The 25213-nt window shown below is 46.5% G+C and overlaps 1 protein-coding gene across 3 annotated transcripts in view; it reads left to right on the top strand.

The window, feature by feature from the left end:
* The window catches only part of PAX5 (paired box 5), a 138441-nt gene that overhangs the window by 105684 nt on the left and 7544 nt on the right, over positions 1–25213 (top strand). For all 3 annotated transcript variants that reach the window (XM_072922207.1, XM_030258101.4, XM_002192827.5), the window contains one exon: positions 19122–19208. In XM_072922207.1, the coding sequence (XP_072778308.1) occupies positions 19122–19208 (87 nt within the window). The remainder of the gene's footprint in view (positions 1–19121; positions 19209–25213) is intronic.

The following is a 25213-nucleotide window of genomic DNA, read 5'->3' on the forward strand; positions in this document are numbered from 1 at the left end:
TTCTCCTCCTTCGTGGGTTCTGCTGCCCTGCTGATTGGAGCTGGCATGGTGACAGGGACCAGTGCTGCTTGCCTGGGGTCTTTTCTTGATCCTTTGTAGCTTCACAAACCACCATCCTGCTTCCAGCACCAGCTCAGGCCTCTCTTCACAGATCACTACTTGTGTCCATGGGTCTGCTCCCAGGATGTATCTGAAGGTCGGTGTTCTCCCATGTGTGGGGCAGATGGTAGCCATCAGCAAGGGCACAGAGGGGAAACATGAGTGGTGCAAGAGCTACAGTATGTGTACCTGCTCCAAGCAACCCATCCCAGAAACTGTGTCCCATTTGAGTCCTGACAGCACTGTGACAAAGGGGCCTGCATCAATTTCATTGCTGAGACAGTGGTTTGGACAAACCATACCTGTGTTCACCAGTGTGTGTGTGCCCTTGCCATCATGCTTATGATTCTGCAGCTGAGCTGGACACAGGTAATATGCAAGTAGCCATAACTCACTTAAATCCTTATTCCAGTTCTTGTGTTAGAGGTGCTGGGACAGCAGCCCCTGTTTCCCCTCAGTTTCTGTCCCCTTCCCCCAGTCCTTCTTCACAACTCCAGGGTTGAAGCCCCTGCTCTGCCACCCCTTTTCCCCTCCCCAGGGCTGCTGTTCATCCCATCCCCTCCTCTCCTGGCAGGCTCTGCATACTGGGTGACAGGAAAGGGTAGACTCTCCAGAATAGTGATGCTGAGAATATAGTCATTAATGGGACTCTTGAAACCCAGATGTCCTTTCTGAACACCGGTAATTTGTTTTTAATGAAAAACCATGCAGTGACCCTGAACAAATGAATTTCCTTTATAAGAAGTCTATGTGCAATTACCCGACTAAAGGGACCTGAAAACACTGACATTCAAAACTGGGCTTTGAAAAGAAAGGCGTAAAAAATAGCAATGCTATCATTAGCAATCTTTTACGTAGGAGAAGATGCTTGCTCTAACGTGTGAAGAGGAAGGAGATGATGTTGCAAACAAAATGTGGCTTTCAAATGCATTTTTTAATTGTGGCTGGCAGGTATTGATACTGTGGAGCAGTAAGGTTGTGTGGACTTCTTTCTTTTCAGGCTGTTCCTCATACTGAGTCTGCAGGGATAGTACCCTTCCTCAGTCCACTGGCACCCAGCCTGCAACAAGGGGTGCAGGGAGCCAGAATGCCAGCCATGTGTCCTGGAGGGTTTAGGAGGCAGACATTTGGATGAGTGGATCCAGTTTGTAGAGACTGGTGGAATTTGGACCCACTGGCCCACCGAAGACTTTATTTTTTTTAGTTATTGTTTTTTGATCTGGCTCTACCTTTGCCAAAGTTTGGCACCAGCATGTTGTAACCTTGTGACAATATTTAGGAAATAAATGAGAAGCTGAGGGATAAAATGCATAAAACCAGGGGCAGAGAAATGAAATTGCAGTATGTGGGATGTCAGAGGGCATCAGTGAACCAGGTTCTCATCTGTTGTCCAGCATAACGCTGGAACTGCTTGGTTACTTGAAAGCTGACATTGTTCTGTCCATTGAGAGTAAAAGGAGATTCTGACCCTTTATGCTAGCCGGACCTAAAGCAGATGAGGAATAAACTTTAAAAAGCAGACAGTTTGCAATTTACCTCCTAGAGCTTGGAAGAGACACCCAAGTTTGCCATCAGTTCCACCTGCTCCATGCTGCTGTTGCAGCTGGGATAGGTGTGTGTGTTTGGGTTATAGCCACCTGTGTCTTTTCGACAGCTCATACTGCTCAAACCCAAACACAGATGTCCCCTGGTGCACCCCAAAGACAACTTCAGCCCATGCAGATGCTCACAAAAATATCCAAGGCTTCAATGCCACAGTCAGAAGACCTGCTGCCAAAGGGCAGAAGTGCTGACATTGTTTTCTCTGGTTAAGAAATTTTTTTGCATTTTTCCCTGAGTCTGAGGCTATTCCGAAGAAGTGTCTCCCCACCCTTTTGTAGTCTTGGAAGACAAATCCCAGAGAAGTTTCATCACCTATGATGGAGTATGTGATGTGCCATCACAAATACCTTGGGGCAAATTGAAAACCAGCTGACAAATAATTCTCTTAATTAATAATAAAACAGTTAGGTAAATGGTATATGTTTATCCTCTGCTCATCTACATTTTGGATGAGGGTCTGCCAGAATCTTGGAAGTCTAGAGAAACGTTTTGGTTTTCATCTGTCGGGAATATAATTATGGTGCTTACACAGAATGTAGATTAAATCTATATTGTTTTCAATATGATGTTGTCAAATATTATTTCATTGAATTGACTTAGAAATTAGAAGAGGGCAGGAAGATGAAATGCTAGAAAGCCTACAGTCTTTGGATCTACTGGTCCACCTTCCCCTTGCAGAGTGAGCCTCACCTGGGGTCAGTTAGGCTCTCTGCTCTTTACTCCAGCTGAGGATGTGATACCCAGTGTGCCATGCGTGGCAAAGGCAGACCACTCTGCTTGGCTGGCCCTCTCTGCTCTGTCCATAATTTCTGCCTCCTCCTGTTGAGGTAAGACATTGGGAATATCTAAACATAAGTAAGCAAGGTGAAGTGTGTATAAACAAAGAGGTCTGTATTTAGGAGTGAGGAGGACGAGAGAAAGCATATTGTATTGCTCTACTCTTTGGAAATTTCTATGCATTTGTAATAACAAAATTACCATAATTTGCTCGTTAACGCAGCTAGATCAGTCAAGCATTGTTCCAAACATGCAGAGGCTGCCTCTCGCTCTAGGTCTGCCAGTGAGTTAAGCACGGTAGAAATTAGCATGCAAATAGCCCTAATTCGGCCGAGCTGTCAGATCCCCACTCAGCTGCTTGTTCCTTTTGAAATCCCTGACAGGAGGGGCTCAGGCAAGCCCATCCTCCAGTAGATCCAGCCAGAAGAGTACCGAGGGGGCACCTCCTGAGTGACAGTTTGGCTACCTTTGTCAGCCAGTACAGGTGACACGGGGGGCTGTGGGTTGGGGTGCATCTTCCAGCCAGACCTCCATGCCAAAACTGTTCCCTCCCCATCCCAGGATAGTGCCAGGGTTTGGGGTTCCAGCAGATGAGTGATGCTCCCTTGGGATAGGGGAGTGCTCTGTTCAGATACCAGTGTTCAAGTTAAGCTGCTCTTTGGCTCAAAGAGTAATGAGGTTGAGATTTTTTAGTATTGAGAGATGGAAACCAGGGCTTATGGTAATTTCTTCTGGAGCCTTAGCCAAGACTTCTGGGTTGTCTGTGGCTGCGAAGCTCATGGAGATTCATGGCAGAACATGGTGCACTGGGCAGTGATGGGATGCTGCTGCACCATATCTGCCCATGCTCCCTAAGATGAGAGGGGAGAGAGAGAGAGACATGCAGCTGGTTAGCACAGGGCTCTGTCCTGCATGCCCAGAAGGGAAACATGGGATTATTCCCTCTCCAAGATACCCACAGGGACACCCTGGTGGCAGCCGGGAATGGTTCTCTGTTGATGACTGTTCAGTGTTACAGGTCTGATGTGTTGCCCGCCTTTAACCAAGATTGGTGGTTATAAAAGCAATAGTGAGAATTTATGAAGTCTTTTGTTGCTGGTTAGTTTCTTTTCTTTTAAGGGAAGGTTATGTTACTAAACGTTTTTCTCTCCTCTGCAATACAATAATTTTGACACCCCTTGTGCTGGCAGCTACAATGAACTGCCCCAAAATATCTAGAGGCAGAAATCTAAAGATGATGTGTTAAAAGCTCCATAATATGCTGTGTAAGACTGGCATATGGGTCTGATTTTAATAGTTTGCCATATGCAGGATCAGTTCACCCCTACCCAGGCAGCTCCCAGGTCTCCTCTGGGCACTAAGGACACTCCCCCTGTATGTAGAGGGTGCACTACAATCCTGCTTTGCAAAGGCAGAAACAGCTTTACAGAGGGTTTGCTAATAGATAATTGTTATGCTGGCTCTCAAAGATAGCAATGACAATGGCTGACCAGGTGATGCACGCCCAATGTGCTGGCTGTGACAGCTTGGTGTCCAACCAGATGTGGCATGCCAAGGGTGAGGCACACAGCTGCATCCTTTGCATTTCATGGGTCCATTCCTGTTTGCTCTTGTTTCTTCATTGCAGACAGCTGTCCTTTGGTGAAAACACAATAAGGAAAACGTAACTGTAATCAGGAAATTGTGAGACCTACATTAGTTTCGATTTTGGAAAGCTGCTGTTTGGATTAGTGTAGCAGAGCTATGAGAGTGGTAAGACATTGCACAGGTTGTCCAGGGAAGCTGTGGCTGCCACATCCCTAGAAGTGTCCAAGGCCAGGTTGGAGGGACTTGGAGCAACCTGGGATAGAGGAATGGTATAGTTCCTGGTGTAGTTCCATGGCAGGTGTTGGGACTACATGAACTTTAAGGTTCTGTTCAACTCAAAACTTGTGTTCTGTGATTCAAGTGCCTGGTGTTCTGAGTCTCACACAGGCGTTGCCTATGAGAAAGGAAGGAACAGCTACAGCTAGCCTGGACTTGCAGGGCTGGCTCAACTGCATTGCATGTAGAGTGGTTTCTCAGAGAAGAGAAATCACCATGTGAGAGGGCAGAACACAGGTTATGATTTCTGAGCATTCTGTTTTTCATGCTTGTGTTGCCTTTGTTTTATGTCAGCACACAGAGTTTAAAAAAAAATTGGAAATTATGAAAGTGTCGTGGCTGAGAACAGCAAGTTGTCAGAGCTTTGAGCCCTGCAAAGTGCCCAGCATGTGTCAGGGTTTCCAGATGTGGCTCAGGCATCAGATGACCTTACATGTGGGGTGTGTGAAGCAGCCAGACCAGCCATCAAATCAATCCGGCAGTTTCTAAAAAATTATGTTTGACAACGAGCAAACGCCAAGATCCCCAAAGTAAGCAGAGTGGAAAGCACTTCATGGCCCACAGTCCAGGGGCAAGAATGTAACACGGCTGCTCTTTTTCTCTTTTTCATACCATACAGCATGGCAGCTGGTAACAGTGATGGGAGAGTAAAGTCTATGTTCCCATCACATCGGAGCTCGATAGCCCAACTGTCCAGTGCTTCCATGTGGTGAGGGTTCAGATGATGCTTTTTCTTTCCTCCTGAGTGTTAGACCCTGGCTAGCCCACCTCTTGCTAAGATTCTTGTCTCAGAGGAGGCTTCTCATACACCATCCGCAGCCTGGTTTCCATATGCATTGAGTAATGTGCCTAGCTCAGGGTGACAGGGGTTCAATATCTGCCCAGCTTCAAGGTGTCAAGAAATTGTCATGTAATGGGATGCAAGCCTCCTGCTTCCAGCATTTTTGTGGCCAAGGGAATGCTGCAGACTAGATCCTGAACCCAAGCATTCCCAGCTCCCTAGGCATTCCCCTCTGCCATGGAAGAATGACCCCTGTAGAGGTTTTGAGGGGACTTAACAGCCATTCTCCTGAAGGCCACTGTTTATGAATTCAGTGTTTTTGCTACTTGATGGACTTATTTTCTGAGATGATAGTTTGAGTTCCTTGTGATTGTTGCTGGAGAGGGTTTGCTTGCAGTTAGGACTGTTTGAACGTAGAACATCTGCCCCGTGGCAAACTCCAGCTCTCAGAACTTATGCCTATGGCGCAAATGGAAATGCTATGATAATAAAGTATTCTCTTCCCAGGATTTTCTGCATTCCTTGTGACTTTATCAAAACAAGTGAAAATGCTTAGTACAATAGATTGCAGTGCAGTGCAATTCAATATCATGTAATTAGCGCAAAAGAAATAAAATGGGGTAACAGAAAGAAAGAAAAATTGAGAACTTTTAATCAAAATTACATACATTAGTAAAAATGAAGGAAATTGCTCCACGAACTGCCCCTTTTCCACACCAGAAATTTCCTCTGAAAACACAGTTTAAAGCAGAGGCTATTCATCTTCAGGAAGCAGTGTTTGTGTTGGCAACCTATTATGTGGTCAGCTCTGTGAGGCAGGTGTGAACCCCTGGACAGGGGATGCAGGAGCTGAGAGTTTCAGGATGTGCCTCCTATTCATGGGATGCATGTTCTGGGCCAGGAGAAGAGGGAAAGTCTGCATGGGGAAGTGAGAAGTCTCCAGAAAGAAGTATGTGTTCATTTGTTTTTGTCAGCAAATATGGCACTGGGGCACTTCAGATGAGAAAAAGTCATCTGTCTCTAATGACCTCAGTAGGTTTGGGATAAGACTCTGCAGTGATTGTAGAGGAAGTTGGGAAGTTTAAATATCACTTCCTCAATTCCTACATAAAAAGACTAAAAGCTGCACTCTTGTACTGACTTGATGACCTTTCAGCAGCAGTTATGTTAAATCCTGTCAGTCTTGGGTGCTTTACTCCACAAACAGTTTGTCACAGGTAACTGCTGGTTGAACATGGATGCTTTACTTGTGGAGAGGTATGTACAGACTCCATGGTGGGACAAACAGTGCCCAGGTGGGAGAAGGCCTGCTTCCTTTGTCTGGTAAAGGTGTGGGCACAGGGTATTGATGTGGCCCCATGTTTTTCTTCTACCAGCCTTTTTTGGGGTGAAGGAGCCATCTCAGCTCAGGCTAGCTTGTCTTTGATTCTTGCACATTTACTAAAGTCAGGAAACATAATGCCAGGCAGCAATGAGGAGCCTGGTCCTGGTAAAGGTGTGCACTGGGCTGTTGGGAACCATGGGTCCCTTGAGGCATGTACCACGACAAGCCATGATGTCCTCAAGAATTAACTTGCTATGTGTGGGAGGAGACTGCCTTCTCCACCTGTGCCTTCTCTTCTTTGGCACCATTTTTGACTGATTCAGCTGGATCGAGTTAGTCTGAGCAGCTGCAGACATTATTTGGAAATGGCACAGGCTACAAAGCATTTGCCGGCAAAGAGTCCCATGTTGTGCCAGAGGATTGAGCTGCCACACTCCCAGACACCTGAGATTGACTGACAAGATATTATTCTGCATTTAATGGATGACTGTAATGTGCATGTGGTGTAGAACCAAAGCAGTTCAGTGGAAATTGAGAAATTATCTGTCTTCTGTCACTCAGGCATTATTTTGCATTGTCTCTGATGGCAGAACGAAGACCTGACATCATCTCTTCTGGGCATGTGTGTCTGTATTTCAAGCTCCCCACAATCACAGAGTAGGGAAAGCAGACCCTGCTAGTGTGCTAAAGCCCCAGTCCAGGGGTGGATGAAGCCTGCAGTCCATGTGAAAACCTGGTCTTGCAGAACAGCTGAAATGCTGAGATCTGTGTGACTCAGCTTGCAGAGCTTATCCACATGGGGGGTGAGCACAAGACACTCTTCTGTCTATCAGTGATGCTGCCACAGTGACAGAAATGGCAGGGCCTGGCCCTCTCCTGGAGCTGCTGTCACAGTCCCAGGTGAGCCATGGCCAGCCCATGATGGAATCAGACACAGTCACCAAAGACTGGGGCACTAGAGGAATGCCTGAGACTGTGCTGATGTGGGAGGATGCTCCCTCAGTCATGCAAATGCTTTCCTGCTCATGTTCCCACACCACACTGAAATATAATTGAAGACAGCCTCCGTGTCAGCAGCAATGTGCATGTATCAAGCTACCAAAATACTTAATTTGCATGTTTTACAATATTTGGAGTCTATGTTACTATGGCTTGTAACATTATATCTTCTTCTGCCATGAGCTGAATTATTATGTAATTCCTGGAGGTAACCACACATTGCAGTGTCATTATGAAGACTGAAATTACAGAAAAGGCTCAAGTCAGGATGAAGCATGGAGTGGAATGTTTTCACCTGAACCAACTGCAATATTTCTGCTGCCTAGTTCAGATATTTTGATCCCTCAATATACTTCTTGTGACCTTTTACACCAATTTGGGATGAAACCGAATTGCAAAACTTACTTTCTCTGAGCCAGTTGTTTACCTTTCATCCCACCTGCTCTACCAAACTGGTAAGTCTGGAGCAAAGAAGGTAAAATGGTGCCTGCCCTGATGTACCATGGGCTTCTGCACAGGTCAGGAGTGCACATAGTAATGCATATAGGCGCATAGGCATGGAGCGGTATTCTGTGTGGCTGCATCCCCTGTGCTGCTTATCTGCTCCATGACCCTTGTCCACCCTGTGCCACTTGTCCACTCTGTGCTGCTCATCTGCCACATGTCCCTTGTCTGCTCTGTGACCCTCATCTCCCTGCCCCCTTGTGTACTCAGAGATGCCCTGCATTCTCTCTGTGTTGTTCATCCACCTTTTGCCATTCACCTGTACTCTGCACAGGGTGCAAGGGGGCTTTGCAGCAGCCCCACCAACCAGGCTTAAGGAGAGACAGTCTGCTATGGGCAGCTGCAGCAACAGGACAGAAAAGCATTATGTTCCCAGCCCCATATCCGGCAGTACTGGTACTGAGGCTCTGCATATGGCCAAGTGTGGCTTGCTGATCCTGATATCACTGTTGGCAGTGCAGCTTCCTGCTGCTAGGTCCACCTGGGATTCCAGGAGTGTATGCCAGCGCATACAGGGGCAGCTGAGAAGGAAGGGGCAAACCCCAGATTGCAATTAATTGCAATTGCCATCTTATGTTCAGATGAGTTGGGCAATTGTCCTCTGGTATAGAGAAATAAATCTCTCCTAATGCAGTTCCAATATGGTTGCTCTGTGGCACCACCTACCTTTGTTGTATTAAAGTTAAATACCTTTGTGTACAAAAGTTTAAAGTGCATAGCTAAAACCTATGTGCTTGCAGTAATTGCAGATGTAAATCTTTTTGTCATCCTGCAAAGACTAGGTGAGATATTTCATAAATATGTCAGAAGCAGCATTAAAATTTTATGGCAGGCAGCACGGGTCGAGAATACTACAGTGACTTCTCAGCAAGGTACGTCCACCTTAACCCACAACTCATTAGTCATCGATGGAATTTCTGTGCCTCATAGCTTCTTGGAAATGTGGTAGTGATACAAAAATCTGCATGTTACTGTTTTCTTACACTATGACATCCCACTCAGAACTGTTAAAATATTATATCTTTGGCCACTGTTAGCTAATGTAAAGATAAAATAAGGGATAAAGACTGGCCAAACTGTGATCACAGAATTATATTCAAATTCATTAGAAGTTAATTGGCAGTTTTGATGGGACTGGGAACTTTGGAGAGATGCTCTCTGAATGTGAGATAATGTTTATTCTCAACTGCAATAAACTTCTCTTTGGCTGATGTGCAGTAAAAATTACCTAAACTAGGGACTAATTTCATTTTGAAACAACATGCATGAAAATCTGGGGGATGGCTGCACCACAGCCACTCTCTGAAGGGTTAATCAATGGGTGTAAGATGGGACAGACATGGACTGGATGTGCTTTTGGTGAGTGTGAGTGTTTGAGGAGTCATTGATGATGGTAAGTGATCTCTTGATCCACTTACAGCAGATTTGCCAGTGAATTTACAAGCCTGCATGTGTAAGGAATATGCACATGTCTGTGTGTGCATGTTGGCAGGTATTGTTGGTGTGTGTCTGTCCTTATATATGGGGTGTTTCTGTATGTGCACCCTTTCTGCTACAGTCCCTGACATCCCAGGAAAAGACTGCCTGGTCCCCTTGCCAATGGCTCTGTATGCAATACGGCATCTGCTCTGGGAGCAGGCCCTGGGTTTTACCCCCAGCATTTCTCAGGGTGGCATCCAGCCAGATTGCTGTGATAGTGTCTGTAGGTAAATGAACATGAAGTGTATGGTTTTGTATATTTATTTATATAAATGTATATATTGTAGCTTCTTGGGGACAAAGAAAAGTGAGTTGTTCCTCCTGTTTTTAGGAGAGAAAATAATTCTAACAAACAAAACTGTTCCTCTGTTCAGATTTGTTTAAGGAGGATGCAGATGCTCAGCAACCAAAGCAGAGTCTGGCTTATACCACTGGCCCCTGTAATTAACAGGTATTGCCACATTTTCTGGCAGTTCTTTCTACAGGCAGAATGCTGTCTAATTATTAATTCAGATTAGTGGCACTACCTAGGATCCTGTGAATGTCAATGTCTCAGGATTGGCCTGATACTTGCAGCACATCACAGCCAAAACATCTGTCCTGGCTAAAGGTGGATGAAATATTTGATGTAGTTTTGTCATGTTGTATTGAAAGAATATGGGTAAAAGGCTCACTGCTTGTCGGGTTGTTGTGTTTTTTTTTGGTGGTTTTGTTTTTGTTTTTTTTTTTTGTTTTTTTTTTTTCATTTAAGATCATCAAGTGAGGGTTTTGTCATGTCTAAGAAAAGTTTTTCTTGAAAAACATTTGTGAGGGCTGTTCTTCTACTGAAATCTATTATTTTCAATTCCATCATTGGAATTAAAAAGGCTGGGAGTGGGATATTAATTGTACAGAAAGCATTTCCACTTTTCCATTATAATGCTTTTTTCACTTCTTTCCTGTGAGAATAAATAGATTGCTCTATACAATGCCAGGTGAGTGCAGGTTCAGTGAGGAGAGTAGCTTCCCATTTTGATGCAGAGGACCTCAGGTGTGTTGAAAAGCAGGTTCCTCTTTTTTGAAACTACTCACTGAGGAAGTTTTCCAAAATGACATTTTTTAGCCCCCTTTGAAAACATTTCTTTTTAATAAAGGTTCTTCCAACCACGACCCATGCTAGTCCAAGTACCATGTGAGCTTAGAGGCCTTCCATCATGCGTCACTCTGCTCAGACTGAAGATACGTCTCTTTGGGGTGGTGTATGCATTGCTTACAGGAATGGGCACAAGAGTGGCATCTGAAAGGGGTGTATTGGACCCCCAGGCTGCCAGATCCTTCTGGGAGATCTGGCTGCAGCATCCATTGCCATATGCTGGATGTGCCGTTCCTTCTAGCATAGTTTCTGGTAACACAATTTGGAGAAATTTCTCCAAGCCTGCACTTCAAAGATTCATCTATGAATCCCACTAGCATGTCCTGGATGTTAGCTGGTTATGACCCGGAGTATCTTCACTGAGATGAATTGGGTGGACCATGGAAGACTTTTGCTAGATACAGTGTATTTTTCTGCTCAGCTTCTTTTTGCGGGGATGCTGTTTCTGAAATACAGTAGGGCTGTAGTTTGGTAATTTTCCCCATTTTTTGGCACTTCTATAGCATGTAGACTGCTTGGTCTAGAGCAGGCAAGTTAGCAGCCAAGTGTGCTTGGTCTGCAGAGCTGAAAGCAGAGTGATCCATTTCATTCCTCCTGTAGGACTTCTGCACAAAGAGCAGGTGTGGGTGCAGGAGAATACCTGGCAGATGACTGGTGGTTAGCCTGCGGCATGCTCTGGGCTGCTACTCCCCCAGGTTAAATGCAACTGATATTTTAGATTAATGTATATCTCTGATCCTATTGTTTACTAATGAACATTGAAGTTAGAAGAAAGTCCAAGATTCAATCAAAACAAAAACCAACAATAAAAATTACTGTGGACTTTTCTTTAAAGGTACAGTTCTTTCTTCCTTTCAAAGGTACAATTAGTTTACCACTGAGACTTTTGGCTACGTTTTCTTTTTTTTTTTAGCCTCACTGAACTCAATTTGAAAATGTAGTATTTCTCTGAATTTAGAAAGAAAATATTTGTTTGGAAAACAACTGATTAAAAAAAACCAAACTCAAATCCATGACTCTCACTGAAGTATTTTGTCTGAATTGTCAGAAATTGTAAAAAATATGTTAGTGATGTGAAATAACATTTTTTTCATGTGATGTGGAATATCAATGGAAAGGTTTTTCCCAGCTCTTCTGTTCATGGGGAAAACTTCTAATGGAATGAGTCCTCTGAGCTTCAGAGGCAGCAGCTTCCCAGATGGGACTGCAAACCTCATTCTCTCTCACCCTAAACCACTGCAATGGCTTGATGTGGAGAGGAAAGTTTATTTTACTGAGGAAAACCATGCTGTTGTTCTCTGCTAAGAGCCCAGACCCCTTTTCTGCCCTTCAGGGTCCCCCACAGTTGTTTGTCCCTCGGACGTTATGTGGGATGTTGCCTGAGCTGCTGGATCATGAAACTGTCTTCAGGGTGGTGTTGGCTCAGGGTGACAAGAAGCTTCTGCTTTGATTTATATCCTCCACCTCAGGCAATGACTGGCCCTGTGGCAGGCAGAACTTTGATGTAACATATTTTCAGGCTGCATTTGGATAGCTGCTGCCTCACAGAGTCAGCCAGTGATGTGTGGGTGTGAACACATGACTCAGTGCAGTGCTTATGCCTGCTCCCCATGCATTCAAGCATGTCTTTGCTTACCAGGGTAATGATTGTTATTGGAATTCACTGAAGAAATTTATGATCCATGTGATTACTTCCTCAAAATAAAACAATACAAAACAAATAAAAGTAATGAGAATGTTAATTTTAAAAAGTTACGGTGAGATCCCTCAGCAGAAGGGCAAGGTAGAGGCACCAGGAGTTTGGACTTACAGGGAGATGGGTTTGTCTGCAGGAAACCAAGCTAGGGACAAATACAGCAGATTGTTTTTAAACTTATCCCAAACCCTCAGAAGGAGTGTTGAAGATATTGCTGCTCCAGCCCAACTGCATTTTGTCCCCTGAACTTCCGTTCTTGTCTCTTAAGCAGTTGTGTTTATTGAATACCATTTCTCCTCATTTGTTTTCATTTCTTGCCAAATGGAAGGACTGAGCAACACATTGTCCTAAATGCAGAGCTTGATGTACAAAAAGGTCCAGCAGTGGACATTAGTGGAGAAACCAGCGGCTGCAACAACTCTGCTCTGGTAGTAGGGATGGCATGGCTGCCTAGGTTACTCTCCCTCTTGAGTGACAGCTGGGAGCTGTCACATAGCTGTGGCAGGGAGGAAGGTGCATTGCATTTCCTGCATGTTATATCACCTGCAGTTGCATCACCTGCATTACTAGTAACCGTTACATGGATAACAAAAATCTACCCCCACGTTCCTGATGGTTTTCCATGTCCCAAATGCTTGTGCAAAAACCTGGTGTCTGAGAAAACTCAGCAAAAAATGTCCAAGCCTGTGTCTGTCTGCATGTAGCTGGCTCTGTTTTGGTTTGAAAGACAGGTGCCTGCCAAGGAAGGTAGGAACCTCCCTTGAAATGAAAAAATTACCTCCCACCCTTCAACTTATTATGACTTTGAAATGATGGGGCTGTCAAAAAAAGGTGAGGGAAAAGGAATAACAGTTCTTTACTTAAATTAGTAAATAAACACATAAATAAACAAATAAAACAAGGCAAACAAACAAAAACAGCAGCACCAACAAACAAACAAAACCACATTCCCAGTCCCAGTCCCAGCACAGTCCCAGTCCCAGTCCCAGTCCCAGCTCAGACCCAGTCCCAGCACAGACCCAGTCCTAGCTCAGACCCAGTCCCAGTCCCAGTCCCAGCACAGTCACAGTCCCAGCTCAGACCCAGTCCCAGTCCCAGTCCCAGTCCCAGTCCCAGTCCCAGTCCCAGTCCCAGTCCCAGTCCCAGTCCCAGTCCCAGCTCAGACCCATCCCAGCCTCTCCTGGCCCCAGGCCCTTTCCCCTCGGTGCAGTTCCGGACACAGCCAGTAGGGGCGCTGGTGGCTCCCGGCCGGGCAGGGCATGCCGTGGTTCCCCTGCGGCCACAGGGGGCGCTGTGGGGACAGCCTGGCTGCAGGGGGCGCTGTGGGTGCAGCCCAGCTGCAGGGGGCGCTGTGGGTGCAGCCCAGCTGCAGGGGGCGCTGTGGGAACTGCCCGGCTGCAGGGGGCGCTGTGGGTGCAGCCCGGCTGCAGGGGGCGCTGTGGGAACTGCCCGGCTGCAGGGGGCGCTGTGGGGACAGCCCGGCTGCAGGGGGCTCTGTGGGGACAGCCTGGCTGCAGGGGGCGCTGTGGGGACAGCCCGGCTGCAGGGGGCGCTGTGGGTGCAGCCCGGCTGCAGGGGGCGCTGTGGGTGCAGCCCGGCTGCAGGGGGCGCTGTGGGGACAGCCTGGTTTCAGGGGGCGCTGTGGGTGCAGCCCGGCCGCAGGGGTCGCTGTGGGTGCAGCCTGGCCGCGCCACCCTCATCGGTAATGGCAGGTGAGCCAGCGGCAGAAAGAGAAAAGGGGCTTCCAGAAAAGGCACTTCCAAAAAAGTGGGTTCCAAAAAGGGGCTTCCTTGATGCATGGGGAGCAGCCGGTCTTACTGCCTCACTGGCTGGTGAAATGGACTGTAGCAGGAGCCTCAGGCTGGAACAGCATGGGTGAGCACATCTGGGGTGGCAAAACAAAGTGTAGCAAAAACTTGGAAGCCGTGCCAGGAGCTGTGCGGGTCTTGGCAGGCTCAGGGTGTTGGGTAAAGTGTAGCAAAAAGCCCAAAACAGTGTCAGAAAACAGCGGGGCTGGGCAGTGGCAGCCAAGCTCCTGCAAACAGCCGGGAGATGCTCCTTCTGGAGGGGGGATGGGAGTCCAACCCAGATTTTCCCCTGAGACACCTGAGCAGATGGTAAGGGTCATTTCCAGTGTAGAAAAGGTCCCAGTTGAGTGGACACTCCTACGAGCAAAGGCTTACCAAAGGTAAAGAGAAGCAGTGAAGAACAGAGCTCTGCAGTTGTGGCAGATTCTCCCCACAGCAGCAGCCCGGCACCAGGACCATGACCGTCCCCATTCTGATCCTGAGTGTGAGCGAGTGAGCTAAAGCCAAGCCCAGTTTCTCATTCCCCAGCCAAAATCTTGAAGCATCTTTGCACTTCCTAAGAGAATGTCCCCCAACTTAGAGATGGTAGCAAACTGCACCCTTCCCTCTCCTCCTCCTCCTCACCACATCTTTTGCCTCTTAAGTATCATAGTTACCATCTCTTAAGAAACAAATGGGAGAAAATTCCCTCAGAGAAGAAAAAAAAAGGAAAATTCCTAACCTCCAATATTCCCCTTGAGCTGTACTGGCTCTGGAGCTTCTGATTCATGAGGTCTTTTGAGAGTTAAGTGTTATACGTAAAAGTGGCATATGAAACTCCTTTGCAGGTTATTTGCTCAAATTCTGCATTTAAGTCCAAAAGTACCGGCAGCTGGACAAAAATGTTTGACTAATCTGCTGTTTTCTGCTGGTATTGTCACACAGTCCCAGAACTCATGACTGCTGTGCTTCACAGGGCTGCAGCCAGGTACTCTGCATGTTGAATGATGTAATGCAATGACAGTCAGGCTTTTTCCATCCTGGGAAGTTTCCACACCTTGGCTGAACATGGCCTCTGTCAGAGCTGGCCATGCTTTGACATCCTTCTGCCTTTCTGCAGGGCAGGAAGTTTTCCTTTACCCTCCTGCCCCATTCCCAGTATTGGTACATGGATGTGCCTGCAGCAGCAGTTCTTTAAAGCCACAGCAGTATGAAAAACATGGCGATATTTTTTCAGTCATCTCTTCGTTTCTTGAGATTTTTTACACTTATGCTTTTCAGCTTCTCTGGAAATCAGAAAGAAAACTTTCAGGGAGCTTACTTTAAAACAGAAGACTGGTAAACATGAGTTGACAGTCCCCAGAGAAAAAATGCTGCAGAATGGACAGTACTGTTTTGCAGCAGCAGAAGGTCCATCTACCACCATCAGACTGTCTGTCTCTATCCCACTGTCTCAGGGTGGAATGCATCTCCCAGGGCTTGCCACTGGCTTGTAGCAGCAGTGTTATTGGGAATCAGTCTTTGTTGTTTCCCTTCCTTACTTCTACTTCTGGGGGGATGATAGAATGCCTTTTGGACTACAGCTGTGTGTGGAGTGTAGAGTCAGGTTTGTGGCAAAGAGGTGAGCTAGCTCACAGGAATCCTTTGTTTTGTGTCTTTGTGTTTCAGCGAGGTGAGAACTGCAGAGGAGAAAGCTTACTATTTCACATGAAGGAGGGATGTGTGTGGTCCTCATGCTGTGGCAGTCAGTGTGTGCAACATACTGCGTGTGTGTGTATCCCTGGATGGCTGATCCGCGGTGTTTGTTTGTGAATGGGGTGAGGGCTGTCTGCTAAGAAGTGCTGTCAAGAAGTGTAGTTGATTGACGTTGGAATATCTGGTGAAATTTGTGAAGCAATCATGCAGTGTTCTTTCATCTACCTTAGTTTTACTTAGGGCTGTACCATTTGTCTGCCCAAGTCCTGTGGTGGTAATAACAGGGCTTGAGATTTTCTCCCCCACTTCTCTTTTTCCCCTCCCTTCTTCCACGTTTCTTTCCTCTCATTTTCCTTCTTGCCCTCTCTCTCTCTCTCTCTCTCTCTCTCTCTCTTTCCCCCTTCCCCCTCCCTCCGGCAAGGCTGATGGATATGCAGAGTATGTTAAGGAGCGAGCAATACTGTCACTGAGCTGATGGTGCTCAGTGACTCCTCGGGCTTCTGGCTGGTCTGTACTGCAGGAGCTTGACACCCTGACCACTGAGGCATAAAAAACAGAGAATTGGAAGCCTCAGCCTGACAGGCACTGGAGCATCCCCCAGAGAGGGTCCACGATGTGTGTCTGTGTGTGAGTGTGGGGAGGAGGGCAGTGGGGATGGTGGGGGAGGAGGGCAAGACAGGAGAGGATGAAACAATGAAATGTCAGCCCATTCCCACCCACAGCCCTGCCACAGAAGTGATAAATGTTTGGAAAGTGCTGCTGCCCACTCCATGGCGTGCACAGCATGAGCATGGAATGGACTCTGTCTGTGCAGCTCCAGGAGAATAGGAGAGAGGAGAGAGAGAGGGATGGAAGGAGGGAGGAAGGGTTCAAGGCAGAGAAGGAGAGTGCTGGGACAGCTGAAAATGAGGTGTCTGTTGTCCAAGGGGACAATGCTCCCCCTTGAGATGAAGCTCTTGCAGGCATGAAACAGCTAATTGTGAGCTTTGTTTCAAGCCTGGGGTGCAGGAAAGACAGGACAAGCTTTTCTGTGCACTCGGTGCAAACAGCCCACAACACGGATCTAGATCTGCTGTCCTGTCCACTCTGTCCCTGGGTCCATGCATTGCACAGCTCTCAGGAAGGACGTAGCAGCAAGACTCGCTCCCATCTCCTTTTTTGTGTCATATAAGTCAGGCAGCACAGCTGTTTTTTCGCAACTAAACCAGGGCTAAATCTTTGAAAATCTCACTTGCTGTGGAAAGGAAGAAATGAAACCCCCTGGGGAAGGTGGTGTGTGATAGCCTTCTGTAGAGCAGGTACTCACAGAATGAAAGGATTTCAGTATGCCACCATCCCCACTGCCCTCCTCCCCACACTCACACACATTGGCAGGAGAATGTGACCATGACTTCAGGCCTCGGAAACATTAACTCTCACAAGTGAAGTTCCTAGACTGACTGCTGCCAGTGTGCTTTTAAGGCTTGGGCAAATACCAGAAGCACAGATGAATGGGATGCCCAGGAACTATAGAAGCAGGGAAAAATCAGGGAGAACTCTGGGTGAGACAATAACCTCAATTGTGTTGATGCAGAGGCAAAAAGGACCTGAGAGAAGCTGCTGTGTCCTGCAAGAGAGAGATGGATCCCTGACTGATAGAAGGCAATGGGGAGGCTCTTGCCACTGGCTGCAGTATGTCAAGTGGCTCCTAACATCTCTTTGGGCATTGTCAGCTTTGCTGTGCCTTACTCTTTTAAAATGAGCACTCTGACAGAAGTAACCTTCAGGCATTGAAGTAATCTATCAGACATAGGGACAGGAGCAGAGAAGAATTGTAGGAACTGTGTAATTCCCTGTGAAGAAAAGTTTGAAACAGCTCCATTTTTTCTGGCTCAGGGTGAAGTAATGCCATTCCTTAGAGGCAATAAGGAAAACCCTACTCTGAGCTTGTGAAGAGTTGTTGGCACAGCAAGGTGTGTTAAGTGTGGAAGCTCTTGCTGCTGCATACTTTGGACCTTCTATCTATGGAAGCTGTGTTGGGAAGAGAGAGTAGGTTGCTCCTAGTAAGTGTCATGGGTCCAAAGGGCTGCAGAAAAGAAACAAGGAAAAGATGCTAACAGAGACTTCCTGTAGCAGACTAGTGATGGGCTGGTCCTGCTGTCAGCACACTCAGCCTGTTCATCTTATGATGCAGGCAGAGAGGTAGTTTGTTTTCATTGAAGCAGAATCATGTAGAGATAAAGCCATCCTGGACCTGATCCTATGTTTTGGTGACCAGGGCATCATCCCCTCTTCCCTGGCATCATCCCCTCTTCCCATTTGTGCCAGCAAATGGCCTAAACCATGACCACTCACTAGCCAGAAGATCCAGATGTGGTTTCCAAGTTGGGTCTACAGATTGTATGGGACAGGGGTGCTGATCCTGAGCTGCTCAGGACACAGTGTCAGGGGTGCACTGCCTAGCTGAGGTTATGGCAGCTCCTGGGTATGGGATGATGGTGGTGCCAATGCCAAGGAGCAAAGCAGGCAAAGGTCATGGCAAGCATCTGCTGAGGTCTGTCAGCCCTCAAATCTTGCCTTAGGAAACATACTCTTTCTCCTGCTGTGCTGTGCTTGTATATGTTTACATGTGGGAGAGGAAGAAGGGAAGGAGGAACAAAGAAAGATAGGAGGAAATCTGTAATTCAAGGAATCTTCCTAATAAAACAGCAGCAGTGTTGGCATTTGTGTGGTGGAGGGGCCAGGTCAGAGCCCCATCATGCAAGGCTGTTTCAGAAGAGCTTGCAGCTGAAGTATGAAGCAGGTGACATGCAAAGAGAACAAACAGATGGGAAGAATGGGAGCTGATGAGGAGATAAATCGCCGTAATTTTTCAGGCCTTTTTTGTGCCTTTGTCTGGAGGTTTCAAATCTGTCTGAAACTGAAGCAAACATCCCTCTCCTTGGGTTACGGTGTTGGACAAATATCTGGAATCACAACATGTTTTCCATGACATGTGTCCAGTATCTAGAAATTAGCTGGTTCATCTTCTGCAGCAGAGACTGTATCTGGACAGCTCTGTCCTTGTATTGTGCTTCTCACCTGAGTCCTGTAGAGCTGGAGAGGCAAAGGCCAGCCTCTCAGTGTGTCCCAGAGTCTTCTCCATCCCTCCTTATTTCCTTGCTCCTGTAGCAAGTTCAGGAGGCCTGGGTTGCAACACAAAAAAGACACCCAGAAGATGTTTGCACTCGTTTACTTAATAATTTATTCCATATTCCCCTTCCTCAAGGCAGAGTGTCCACCAGTGTTTTTACTGTGGCTGTCAGTGGAACAGAGCACACAGTGGAGAGCCCCTTTACCTCAGAATGGTAACTGTCATCTCAAATCAAATGATCTTTTATTCTGTCTTTGTCTCTTTAACTTAGGGAGCGAGTTTTCTGGGAGCCCATACAGCCACCCACAATATTCAACATACAATGACTCCTGGAGGTTTCCCAACCCTGGACTCCTGGGTAAGTGTTCAACTCTCTCTTGAGAGATCAGAGCAAGGTGTGCAGTGTTTGTCCAGCCCTGGGGTGGGCAGAATGTATGTCCCAGCTTGTCCTCAGTCATGCTTAGACCCAGAATAGGACTGCAGGTCTCCATTGGGGTGCATGTCTGCTCTTGGTTCACTTTGCCAACAAAAAGACCTGCCCCAAATGTCTTGTCTTCCTGCTTCTGATAAAAATCCTTCCAGAGACATAGGATATTGCTAGAAAGCAGGGTCACCATGTTTTTTGAGGGTAAGGGACCCTGTTGAGACAAAACTTACAGTGCCAGTTTGCTTGCAGCCAATTGTAAGCTCCACTGCTTCCTATGACATTGCTGCTTGCTCATGTGTGTGCTTTGCATTTCTCCCTGATATTGTGTTGTGTTGCTTCCCAGTCGTGTGTATGCCCACTCTATCTGTCCTCAGCAAGGGACCACTGGTACAGTCTCACTGATGCCAGCATGGTCCTTATGAGCAATGGGAGACAGAAGCCCTGTAACTCCTGCAGGATCATGGCCCTCATGTGAAGGATAAACATAATCCATTTTACACCCCGTCAAAACCTGGCCCACTTTGACCTTATATACATGTAGCATGCAGTAATTAGAATTTTTCCCTGCATAATTTGCATGGATGAGGTAAGTAAAATACCAATTAATTGTCATCTCTCAACACAGGAGTAGCATGCCTTAGAGATTTCCAGATTTATGGATGACAGGGCTGTTATATGTGACCTCCAGCTGCGAAATAATTTTGAATTTTTGTCATACTTTTTTCAACCAGTTTCTTTGTTTTAAGTAATTGAGTCCCCATGTAATTGAACCACCCAGGCTGTATTCATCATGGTTCTTGTCCTTAAACAAATCCTTCGGGAGCAATAGACAGTCTCTGCCTCTCATGCCATGGTGCTGGTATAATGCTGTTATTTGCTGTGCCACATTTAAGGGTTTGTTAGTGCTTCCATCATAAATCAACAGACGGATCTTCAGCTAATATGGATGGGCATAGCTGCACAAAGCCAGGGGAGTCCCTGTGGTCAAACCCACTGTTTCCATGGCCACAGCCAGTGGTGCTGGCAGAATTTTGGTTAAGCAGCATGGGGAAGATGCTTTTGCCAGAGGCAAGAGCACACACCATGCTTTCTTCATTTCTCACTTTGCAACTCCTTTTGAATCAGGAAAGCTGGTTCAGCAGTGCTCTGCATCATGAATAGTCCTGGGAAGCCAGGTTTTGTGTAAAACAATGAAAAGAAACCTTAAAAAAATTTCCTTCTGAAGTGTTAAAGAGATTGGCATGATACTAAAAGTAAATGACAACCCAGCTCTCATCCTGCCCTTCTTAATGAAGATAGGACTTCTGGAGAGGCTCCTGAGCTGTTTACTATGTTCCTGCCTGTGGATATCCCCCTCCATTAGAAGGGTGTGCACAGTATCTGGAGCCATCCCAAAGCCATTCCTGAGCAACCCCACTGGCGTGGGCATTGGCCCTTCCATTCTGTCAGCAGTAGGTTGCAGCCATGGCCTGCTCAGCTTTTCATTTGAGGTGATGGACCTCTACCAACTCTGAGCATGCTGTCCAGGGTGCTGGGCAAGGCAGATCCCTGTGATGCCCTGAAAATGCTGAAGATGGGTTGGTCTGGGTCAGCAGAAGATTTTATACAGAGGCTAGTCATGAGACAACTGCTTGTTGCCAGGATCTTTTACCTGTGCCATACCCTTTTTTCTACATTCATCCTCTTTTTTTTTTTTCATTTCCTTTTTGGATCATGCATTTTGGGGGCAAATTCCAACTCATCTTTGACATATGAGCAGTTATGGGGATAGTGTGCTCCTTACAGCAAAGCTCATTCTCTGGCTGGAGGGGATTTCTTCAGCAGTATTTACTCAGCAGCATGCTGTGAACATGTGTATAAATGAGGCAAGGGCAAAAAAAATCAGAATTTTCCAGAAACTGTAGCTTTCTTGAGACAGAGGTGTTTCATGCTAGAATGTCAATGCTGATTTTTTTTTTTTTTTTGAAAATGTAAAATATATAATCTTGGCTGCCTTATTTTTGTCCTCTTCAATATACTTTGCTTCAACATACAAAAAACAAAAAAGAAATGCAAGTTTTTGTTCTGCAGCCAGTCCTAAAGATGAACTTACCATTTCAGTTCAGTCTGGTGACAGAACTGGGGGAGACTGGAGTTTCCTGGAAAGGGAATCCCCTGTCTGACCATGGGTAGGTCCAAGTACAGCAGTATGATCTGATCAAGAATGTGTCTGCAATCAACCACAGTCTATGGGTCAGATGTCTCTTGTGCCTCACAGAGACTCCTCTTATCCACAGCTCTGCCTTTGTCACTGGAAGCCTGATCCTGCAAACCCTTCTCCCTGGTGCCTGATAATCCTACTGGTAGCTTAGGGCAAGTAGGAGTCTGTGGTGGGGCCTTTAAACCTGTCCCCAGTCTCCCTGCACACCCAGAAGGTGCTGTGTGATGAGCCTGGGCACACGCAGTGGAGAATAGGTTAATTTGCACTATATCCAGGATGCTTCCACTCCTCTCAGGAGTATACGTGAGTGCATTTAGTAATTCTCTCCTGAGAACAAGCTTTGGCAGTATCGGCCTCAGAGCAGAAACCTTGACAAAATTAATCAGGACTAGTACATTGCCTGACACAGTTTGTTTTACAAAGTCCTGCTCCTTTCACTGAGATGAAAGTGTAATACTGTAAGCACTTAGCAGCACCTACGTTCAATTAATTCCCTGTGCTGGCAAGGAAGAATTGCACCAGAGCAATCACACAAGTCTGAGACCTGTGAAAGAGGAGCTAAAAGGAGAAATGCCATGATTTGCAAGTGGAGGAAAGGATACTTGGATTGAAAAATTATATTTGGGGGAGAGTAAAGAGAGGGAAGATGAGAATAGTGATAAAGCTTTGGTTTTTAGTCCCCAGTCTTTGTCCTGTGTGTGTGGAGCAGCAGGAAGGCGTGTGTGGTGGTGTCTTCAGGGGAAGGCAAACCCATATTCATGCAGACACTGGGAACTGGTTGTCTGGCCCCAGCAGAACACCAGCTACTCACCATTACCCTGCTGTCTGCTCTGCCCTTACTTTGATGCTTCTCACCTCTGCGCCAGAAACCAAGCCTCTTCTGCCTCAGCTGTCATGAAACCAGCTCAGATGGGGGACTAAGCTCCCTCCTCTCTGGGGCAGTCCCAAATTCCGTGCCCCATGGCTCCTGGGGAAGAGCAGACAATCAAGCCATGATCCTTTAGAATGGTCAAAAGAAGCAAGGGCAGAAGAAGTCTGTTATCTGCTGCAGCTTTGCAGTGTCTTCTTGCTCTTGCATCCTGCATCACCCTCGTGGCACCGACACCTCTCTTGGTGTCAGAGACATGACCAGCTTTGCTGTGGGAAATTTCTCAGTCCCACCTCGACCACAGCAAGAGTGAGGACAGTCCCCAAGTTCCTGGAGGAATGTGCTGGGAAGAGGACATAAACCCTGGCCACTTGTGTGGTCTGGCTTAATGGCTGAAGTAGGTATCTCCATGTCAAGGCCAGACAAAGAGCTGAGGGAAAGAACATCTTCTTCCTTTCTTTTTTCCCCATATTGTCCTGCAAATGACCTGCAAGCAGTACAGTGCAGGGATGCACATGGCAGCGCATGCATGAGCGCATGGGAGGCAAATGTGCATGTCTAGGGCTCAGCCGTTGGCACATACTGGTGCACACCAGCATAGGATCAGCTCAACATGTGCATGCTAAGGGCAGATAACAGCAACACTGTCTAATGAAGGAAAAAAAGTCAGTTTTTGTTGGCTTGTAGCATTTGGCCCAATCCTGCTTACTGTTTGCTGCAGTGTCCCTGCTCACATGAGGGTGTGATCCCTGTGCACTGCTTGAGAGGGTTTGGCTGCACCATTGCTGTGCCATGTCTGCCAGTTCTGGCAAGGCATCGTGCAAGGGCAGGGCTTGAAGCCTCTCACTTAGGATTAGATTCAATTCCTCTGTGGGATTCTGTGGAAAGATTAGAGAACAAGTAGGCACTAGAAATGACTGTGTCAAGAAATAAATTTATGATATTATGAATTAGAAAGGAAAAATGACAGAAGGATGGACTAGTCTGTTGTGGATGGGGGCATGGTGACAGGAAGAGTGAGTGATTTCATTTTTCACTTTAAATACAAGCTTATTTGATTGCACTGCTGAAAAGCAAACTGGCAAAATCTAACTTGAGAGAAATGTAAGGCCTTTGGAATGCATGGGAGAAATATTGGGCGTTTTGTAGCTGCACTGAGTCAGAACAGATGTGGAGGAAGAGGGAGTGTGAAAACAAAGGCTCTGACCGCCAAAAGACCCCATTTACCCCAAGACCTCATAAAGCACTGCATCCAGCTCTGGTGGGACCCACACACTACTCCATGAGTAAGGATGAAATTGTTTGGTGCTGTTGGATTCCTCCTGTGTGTTTTTCACCTCTCTGTCTGAGCTGAGCGGCCATGGCTAGCACTAGTGCTGTTGCCAGTGGGGACTGGGATCTCTGACAGCCACCGTCACTGCCTGCTTCACACTGACCTCCTGGTGCTGTGATGGGTGAGGTCAGAAATTCCACCTGGCTCTTCACTGGGCTGTGAGCTGTTTTACCTCAAGGTACTGCCTGCCATGATCCCCAGGGACATCTGTGCAGCTGGATTGGCCATGAAGGGACTTGGGCCAGCAAACTGGACGCCCCCAAGAGGGCAACTCCCAAAGAACATCCCCAAAACCTCAGCTAGACATGGTATGCACATTTCAAGGTCAGATAGGTTAACTTTTGCCTTTGGGAATTTTTCTGTACTTTCAATGGCTTGAATTGGGCTGGGGTACAAAGTATACAGCATTTAATTTTAGGCTACCCATGAGAATGATTTTCACTGTCCTTATGAAGCTTTCTAGTATTCTCCAGGAAATATAGCTCCTGAGGCTAGGACATCCTGAGTAACCTGATGTCAGTTACATGGAAGAAGACTATCTGTCCAGCCACAAATATCAGTTGTGCCCTCAACAGATAACACAAGACTACACTTGTGTAAACATAAGTGGAATGATAACCTGCTGAAGGGATCTGCCTTAACACCATTGACTATGGCTTAAAATTTTTTACTTTTAGTAAATAAACCTAGGTCAGATTGTCTCCTGCCTAGGTGTTTGTATACAGACATCTTTGCAAGTGTTTATCCTGGCCAATGATTTCATGGACTCTCTTGAATTATTTTGTGTATGGTAAAACTATTTTTCTAATCAGCTAGGACAACACTCCTGAAGATCGCTTTATTTTGTTTAAACACTTTTAAGTGGGTTTGTCTGATTTTGGATGTTTGGGTCACTAAGGACGCAACTGAGGACAACACAGACCCACACACTGTGTGCAAGCTCCTGTTTTGCCACAGCGCTTTGCAGGAGACACATTCGAGTAGCCAAAGTCCTCTGTTTCTGACCTCTCAGGGTTGCAGAAGCAGAGTACCGCATGCTGTGGTAGAACACTGATCATGACAAAGTTTTCTTCTCTGACCAACTGTGCTGAGTAGTGCATTGCATTGGGCAAGAGCAAATGCTGCTTCTGCTCTGTTTTTTGGATGCATCAACTTGTGATCCCTTGAAAATGAAAAGCTGGATGCTGGTGATGAATCCTGAGCTGATCTACTTATGTGGCACTCTGGACAAAAATAGCCTAGAAGGAACATCTGGGCTTGCATGTCAGATTGAGCTTGTTGGACCCACAGCAGTGAGGTAGCCCTTGCATTTTGATAATGGTTAACAGCAACTTTCCCCGAGCTTCCTCTTAAGAGTCTGGCTGTGTTATTCTTACTCTATGCCTGGGCTTTTGAACCAGCAGCTCTCAAGTAATCACTCAGGTAATTTTGGAGTGAACATCAAAGTGTTCATTGGGAGGCTGTATAATAAGAGGAGACAGCGGGAGGCTCTTCAGCCTCCCAGAGGGAAAGGCTTTTGGTTTAGCTCAGAGAAT

This window comes from Taeniopygia guttata, chromosome Z (assembly GCF_048771995.1).
Source record: "Taeniopygia guttata chromosome Z, bTaeGut7.mat, whole genome shotgun sequence".
In the NCBI taxonomy this organism is placed as follows: Eukaryota; Metazoa; Chordata; class Aves; order Passeriformes; family Estrildidae; genus Taeniopygia; species Taeniopygia guttata.